General features: G+C 32.5%; 1 protein-coding gene across 1 annotated transcript; it reads left to right on the top strand.

Annotated features, from left to right (window-relative positions):
- The first annotated feature begins 1,603 nt into the window (after nucleotides 1-1,603).
- On the top strand, nucleotides 1,604-2,894 carry LOC139846978 (geranylgeranyl pyrophosphate synthase, chloroplastic-like). The gene has a single exon (XM_071836569.1). The coding sequence runs from the start codon at nucleotides 1,697-1,699 to the stop codon at nucleotides 2,777-2,779; it is 1,083 nt and encodes a 360-aa protein (XP_071692670.1). The 5' UTR covers nucleotides 1,604-1,696; the 3' UTR covers nucleotides 2,780-2,894.
- The last annotated feature ends 5,158 nt before the right edge of the window (nucleotides 2,895-8,052 follow it).

The raw sequence follows: 8,052 nt of genomic DNA, 5'->3' as shown, positions 1-8,052 counted from the left end.
AGAGTTCAAAAAAGAAATATATAAGAAATATATGGTGAGAGTATAATAATAATATAGGGCGACATTTATGGATAAAATTAAGGGAGGTGATTCTCACACACCAATTTTTAATTTACGTACACATAATTACCTATTTTACCTTTAATTATGTATATAATAGTAAATAGTAATATAAGTTCAACTTACTAAGAGCATAACAATAGGGGGATGATTCTCACACACACTTTTTTGATCCTCACACACCAATTGAGTATTTTTAGAAGAGTAAAATGTTAAAATAGGTGTGTGAGGATCAAAAAAGTGTGTGTGAGAATCATCCCCCATAACTATAAGTTTATGAGATAAAAGTGTACATGGATTAAAAATAGTGTGTGAGAATCACCTCCCAACTTAAAAATAGTACAAATAAGATATGCAAAATTTTTCTTTTTTTTTTGAAAATTTTTATCTTTTTATAGTCTCTTAATATGCAAATAAATAAAAACACAAAAATTACAAAAAATATGAAAAAACAAAATTGCTAAAAAATCAGTATTAAATTATAATAATCGTGATGAATGATTAATTTATCATTCATCAAACGATTGATGAATAATTAATTTATCTTTATCACTTATTTTGATGAATGATAAAATTAACCATTAATCACGATTAATATCATTCATCACTGATTTTTAAGAGATTTCGAATGTTTTTGGCTTATAAATATATAGATTAGGGGAACATTTTAATGCAGATTTATGAATATAAAAAAAAAATTAAAAAACAAAAAAATGTAATTTTGTTTATCATGTTTATACCCTAAAATCGCTTTACCGTGAATTCATCCTCATAATAAAATAATATATTTTTTTGGACATCAGTTTAGGATCACCCATGAGGAACTTAACCACTCACGCGTTCATCTCTCGTAGTTGCATAACCCGCCCCTAACTACTACCTTGGAGAAAACTCGGACCAATCAGAAGGCATGGTCGGTACCCCCCCCCCCCCCCCCCCCCCCCCCCCCCAACTGCCCCAACACTGAGCGAAAGGTGAGATTGATGGATACTTCAGGTTAGAGACAACATTGAGAGCAATATTGAAGCCTAGCGGAGTCGAATTCTTGACATCTCGCTATGAAAAACATGTTAATATCAATTGACTACAACTCAATGTTACTCCCTCCGTCTCATTTCAATAGTCCAGTTTTGATTTTTAAGATTTTTTTTGCTCATCTTTGATCTAAAATAACTTTATTTGTGTTATATATTATTTGATGAAAATTATATTAATAAAAACACATTTAAACATTAATTTACTCATATAAATTTCATCGAATAATATATAGTACGAACAAAAATATATTGAGTCAAAGTTTAATACAAAAGACTTTGAAAATTAAAAGTGGACTATTGAAATGAAACGGAATGCGTAACTAATTAATACTCCATCCGTTTCATAATAAGTGTTCTGTTTAACTTTTAAAGATTTTAGTGTCAAATGTTTATTAATTAATACTCCATCCGCATAATTAATTTGATGTTCTTATATTAATACTAAATCCCTATAAATAAGCAATAAAAGGTTTTTTCACTTAAAGACAAGCCTCTTGTCACTTTTCACATTGTTTCTATCATACACCTCTATCATATCATAATCCATTTATCAATCCAAACTCCAAAATTTCATTCAAAGAAACAACGACAAGAAGAACATGATGATGAGTCTTGCAAACCCCACAAGTTCGGTTTATGGATGTCCAGTTACAATCAGATCTACCCAAACAATTTTCTACCCGACCCGATTACCCCAACCCATTTCTCCATTCTCTTCAACCTCTGCAGTTTTAAGCACCCAACACCACTCAACCCCACCAGAAAAACCAATTACTAAAAACCCCCCACCACCATTTGATTTTGATTTCAAATCCTACATGATTGAAAAGGCTGATTTGGTAAACCAAGCCTTAAACGACGCCGTTCCACTAAAAGAGCCAATTAAAATCCACGAATCTATGCGGTACTCCCTTCTCGCCGGCGGCAAACGCGTCCGTCCTATGCTATGTATTGCCGCCTGCGACCTCGTCGGCGGCGACATCTCAACCGCGATGCCCTCCGCCTGCGCCGTCGAAATGATCCACACTATGTCGTTAATGCACGACGATTTACCTTGCATGGATAACGACGATTTCCGCCGTGGAAAACCGACAAACCACGTTGTTTACGGCGAAGAAATCGCTATCCTAGGTGGCGACGCTTTGCTGTCGTTTTCATTCGAACATATTGCCACCGCGACAAAAAATGTCCCAGCCGACCGAATTGTTCGGTCAATCGCGAAGTTAGCTAATTGTGTGGGGACCAATGGATTAGTGGCAGGACAAGTGGTTGACATCTGTTCAGAAGGAACGGATGTTGGTTTAGATAAATTAGAATTTATTCATTTACATAAAACGGCAGCGTTGCTAGAAGCTTCCGTGGTTATCGGAGCTATTATGGGAGGTGGGACCGATGATGAAATCGAAAAATTAAGAAAATTTGCGAGATCAATTGGGTTGTTGTTTCAAGTAGTTGATGATATACTTGATGTTACAAAATCAACCGAAGAATTAGGGAAAACAGCGGGGAAAGATTTGGCAACGGATAAAACAACGTATCCGAAATTATTGGGAATTGAAAAATCACGAGAATTTGCCGAGAAATTGAATAACGAAGCTAAACAGTATTTGGTTGAGTTTGATAATATTAAAGCAGCACCTTTAATTGCACTTGCTAATTACATTGCGTATAGGCAAAATTGAAATGTAAACGTGATTTGTTAGTGGATTTTGATTGTGACTGTGATGTAACGAAAGTCGTTGGATTAAAAGTTTTATCAGTGTTGTGTTTCAGGTGTTAATCTAAATAAAGAGTTTATTTAATAATTAAATGATTGGCCTTTCAAAAAAAAATAAAAATAAGGAGTTTATTTGGACCCTTACGGTAATGTTATGGATGGATATGGATTATTTTATTTAATTTCGTTTGATATGGAGGTTGGTCAACGAGGTTAAATATTTTTAAATAATAAAATGCTTACCACGCTCATTTTTTTTTTGTTGGTGACGCAATATAAACGAAAATTACTTAAGTAATCAATTCGATGATTTAAAGTCAATAAAAGGTAAGAATATTTATTTTTGGTAACTGGATTTTAAATTTTGGTAATATGATGAAAACAATTGATGTGGATTTTTTTTTCCTTTATTGAGAGCTGGACTTATGAGCAGTGTTGTAAAAGTCGTCCGACTTGACCGACGTGTCGGCCGATGCGTCGTTTTTTTTGTTCTTCGTCCCGTTTTTTCTAAAAACGACTAAAAAGACGGTAAAAGATAAAAGTTCGGTCAAAGTCTGTCAAAGACGGTCAAAGTTGGTCAAAAACGGTCAAAATCAGTCAAATTTTCTTCAAGATCTGATATGTTTTTATAGAATTAGGGTTTGTTTTGATTTTTTTGGCCACTTTTTTCTCTGTGTCCTTACTGATTATGTACTCGGTAGCATTAATTAAGTTTGAAGTTCGATTGTTTTTAAATTCAAGTTCTTATTTAAAAAATTTATGGTACATAATCAACTATATATATATATATATATATATATATATATATATATATATATATATATATATATATATATATATATATATATATATATATAGTGGTAGGATCAAGAGGGAAGTAACCATTCGGGGGGAAGCGGGGGGAAGCAAAAACTTTTTTTTTCTTCGTTTTTTGATAAAACTTTGTTCACGAACATTATAGATGAGATGAAAATATGAACATTTAGTAGAGACACTTTGTGATAAATGTTTTTATTTTGGAGGGAAAACACTCGAAGAAGTAATATATAACAATTATCGTGTTTTTCGAGCGTATTTTGAGGTTTTAGCTATTGGGGTTTAGATATTAGGGTTTAGATATTAGGGTTTATAGGGTTTAGAAATTTAGGGTTTAGGGTTTAGATTTAGGGTTTAGATTTAGGATTTAGATTGAGTTTTTAACACGAACGGTTTAGAGTTTAGGGTTTAGGGTTTAGGGTTTGGTGTTTTGGGTTTATGGAATAAACCCAAAACACCAAACCCTAAACCCTAAACCCTAAACTCTAAATCGGGCTAAATTTTACTCCACAAAACATGAAAAAAAACGTTCATATTCTTCACGAACAATATTATCTTGAATGTTATTTTTGTCGATCGTTTTCCTGCCTAAATAATAACATTCATCACGAAGTGTCTCTTCTAAATGTTCATATTTTTGTGTGATTTTGATGCCGGAAAAAAAAATTCAAAAAAAACGAAAAAAAAATAAAAATTTTACTTCCCCCCGCTTCCCCCCGATTGGTTACTTCCTCATTGATCCTGCCCCTATATATATATATATATATATATATATATATATATATATATATAAAAGAAATTTTTAATAAAGTCAACGTTGGTCAACAACCGATGCGTCACCGATTCGGCCGACGCGTCCTTTTTAGGTCTAAACCGATGCGTCACCGACTCGTGACTTTTACAACCTTGCTTATGAGACATTATTTATGTTCAGGGCTTCCCTTTTTTATTACAGTATATTGATATTGATTATGGGGGTTCACGAATAGTAATCCGTAGGGTAGGGTGTCAATTTTTGTAGTTAGGCCTACATTTATTTTATTTAATTATGTTTTTTTACAAAAATGAAAAAGCAAAAAACAAAAAAGCTTGAAAGAAGAAAAAACAACTAAAATCAAGCTCCTTATGCATCATCCAACAGGTCTTTGTCAATTGACATGCATTATTCAACTCGTTGGATAAGTCCTCCACCGAACGGTACCTTTTTACTTCTCAAAGTGAACTAAAAGAGCACGAAGACTCACGATGGTTTAATTCAGTAATTAGAAGATTTTAAAAAAGAGATTTTGAGTAAAAAGTAAAAAAGTGACTTCTAATTCAGTATCTATATTTATAACTATTATTTAATTCTTTGTAATACTTTTATTTATTATTTAATTTAATTTGTTTTAAATATAAATAAATAAAACAATAATTATTTATTAATTTTTTTTTTTTTTTTTTTTTTTGAAAAACAGCATTTTATTAATCGCAATAAACAGTACAATGACTAGTACTAGCGAGGTAGTAGTTACACAACTAAGTATTCGGCATACTTAAACACATGATGGAGAGGTGCTAAGATTGCACCATACCACCACAAACAGCATGCCTATAAACTATACATGACACGAGCCGAATGAGAGGTGCTAAAATGAATTAATAATTATTTATTAATTCATTTTAAATTAATAAATTAAACAAATAAACTAAACCTAGTTTTCTTTTTATTTCTTATTATTATTATTTTTTTTAGTTTTCGGCCCAGATTTGAACCCAAGTTTTGACAATTTTCGACCTAAAAGAAGACAAATTTTTTACCCAAATTTAATACATATTTATCTCAATTCATTTTAAACCTCAAATACATGCTACTTTTTCAACATCTTCTTCAACTCTATCTATATTTTTCGTCCTGCAACCAAAATAAAAATCATAAAAAATAAAAGTGATAAAGAACAGCATGTATGTATTCAAATTATATAGTTTGAAACGTTAAAGTCAGATATCCGACCCTGACCTCTACGCCGACTCCAGACGCCGACCTTAAACACCTACCCGACGTTGAGAAGAAGTGCTCTAAAGGTTGAATTTCAGCATCGTCGACGCCCAATGCCGAATCTGGCCTACGACTCCATGTGCTCTAAGTGTGACAACACCTTTATGCTTAACAATAAATCTTCCAGTTTCAATTTGACCATAACAGAATATATTTTGAAGCTACGCACACTGAGTTTACGATCGTATCACCCATGTTTGTATTAGACGAACTAATTTCATTTGTTATAGCATTTGGAATGGGCTTAAAAATGCTCCACCAATTATATAAGCCTCGCCATAATGGTGTGATATACCTATAATTAGTGAAGAGGTGGTCTGCTTATTCCAATTCATCCTGACAGGAATGGTAGAGGGACGATTCCAATATGATGCCACGTGTAGCTAGGTTTCGTAAGTGCGTAATTGATCCAAACTAAGTCTCCAATTGAAGGTGATGGTCTTTTTGGGAACCAAAGATAACCATTTGCAAGTAGCTAACTCATGACTAATTACAAACAGACGTTTTTTGGTTAATTCTAATAAAGCTTAAAACGAAAAATTACCTTTTGGACTTAGTGTCTTTAGCCGGGGCTCTAGCTATAATTCACTTACTTGCTTATTCTTTAACGAGCAAGTGATAAGTATAACCCACGGTCATATATTTTTACCCTTGTCAATAACGTGGGATTAAAGTATCATCTTAAGCTAACCCTGATAGCAAGTAAGTTAGGGCTTCTAAGGTATTTTAAGATAGGGATAAGTTAAAACGGTATTTAAAAATAAACAAATAAAGCAAAAGTGTGGATGCAATATTTAGAGCTGATGGTTAATCACAGTTGAAGTACCACTAACTAAGATGAACTCTAAATCCCTATCAAATGAATTTTAAGTCCTATCTGATTTGTCACCGAGGATTAAGTTTTGAATATTTCGACCAAAAGAATATGCCCACTCCTAACGCTAATCTTACTGATTGAAACGGCCTTATGGATTGAATCCTAGGCTAAAGTGGCATACCAAAGAATGGATTTGGTTTTTCTTAATCCTAGATAGTTTAACTTCTATTAACAATACTACATTCCGGCTCTTTTAGACGTGTGGGAAAAGGCTTTTAGACGTGTTCCGCAACACGTCTACATGTGAGGGCTCCAAATGAGTGTACTCATATAGTGCGGTTCAAGGAACCGCTCTAAAAACTAGTAATTAGACGTGTTGTCAAATCGTTAGATTAGGCTGTTCCGTTTGTGTCTTTTAGACGTGTTCCGTTAGTTGCAAATAAACGTGTTCCGTTAGTTACTATTAGACGTGTTCCTGTGTATTCCATTAGTCACTATTAGACGTGGTCATCTAGATTCAATAAGACGTGTTCATCTATTTGCAATTAGGCATGTTCCGGGATATTTTTTTAAACCCGTCAAAATTTTTAAAATATTCAAAATTTTAAATTTTTAAAAATTTTAAAAATTAAATATTTCTAATTGCCACCAAATATAACAGACTTCTGCAAATAGACGTGTTGTATTATAACAGAAATTTAAAAAGCAATTAGACGTGTTGAATTGATTGTGCTAGTAGACGTGATGAATTGCAGAACTGGTAAATACTGATAAATGTAATAGATCAACAAGAATAAAAAAATAATTAATTGTATTAATAAAGAAAACCCAAATATACATATAAATTATCTTCATAACATTTACAAATAAAAAAAGTCATAAATCTAAATCATTTATTTATTACAAATGAAAAAGCTGCCTACTACTCCATTTCAAAACAAAGCATCCTGCAGCTCAAAAAATCCACCTGCTCTTCAGAAAATCCATTGATTTGCTTTACCTGTTTTGAAAGAGAAGTATTTTGAACATGCATGAATATATGGACTTTAACAATAATACCAAATCTCCAAGACCGTTGACACGCAACATCATATCACATAAAGGTTACACATACCAAACTTCAAAAAGGAGCCCACAAATGCCATTTTTCCATAATATTGTCGAGATCGATTGTAGATAAACAACGTTCATCCCATGAAAGCTGTAAATTTTAAATATGTATATAAATATACATATAAAATATAAGCTTTATGTAACATATACCTAAAGATAAAATTTAATCATTCATAACTTAAAATACTTACTTCGTCAATATTAATAACTTACTTTTTTATACGACTATGTAAGATCGAATGCATCCAAGTGAGCACATAATATCCACACTCCCAACTGCCGGGTTATTGATTGCACTGCAGTATAACCACGCGTTTATACACATGTATTAATTTAACATGTAACACGTAACATTAACATGAACATGAAAACATGGATGAACAACTTGGAGGACTGTTTGTAGACAGCTAGGATGACTAACCTTAACTATATTCCATTGCAAAGGACCCCAAGC

This window comes from Rutidosis leptorrhynchoides, chromosome 5 (assembly GCF_046630445.1).
Source record: "Rutidosis leptorrhynchoides isolate AG116_Rl617_1_P2 chromosome 5, CSIRO_AGI_Rlap_v1, whole genome shotgun sequence".
Taxonomy (NCBI): domain Eukaryota; kingdom Viridiplantae; phylum Streptophyta; class Magnoliopsida; order Asterales; family Asteraceae; genus Rutidosis; species Rutidosis leptorrhynchoides.
This window is presented reverse-complemented; position numbering and strand designations above follow the sequence as displayed.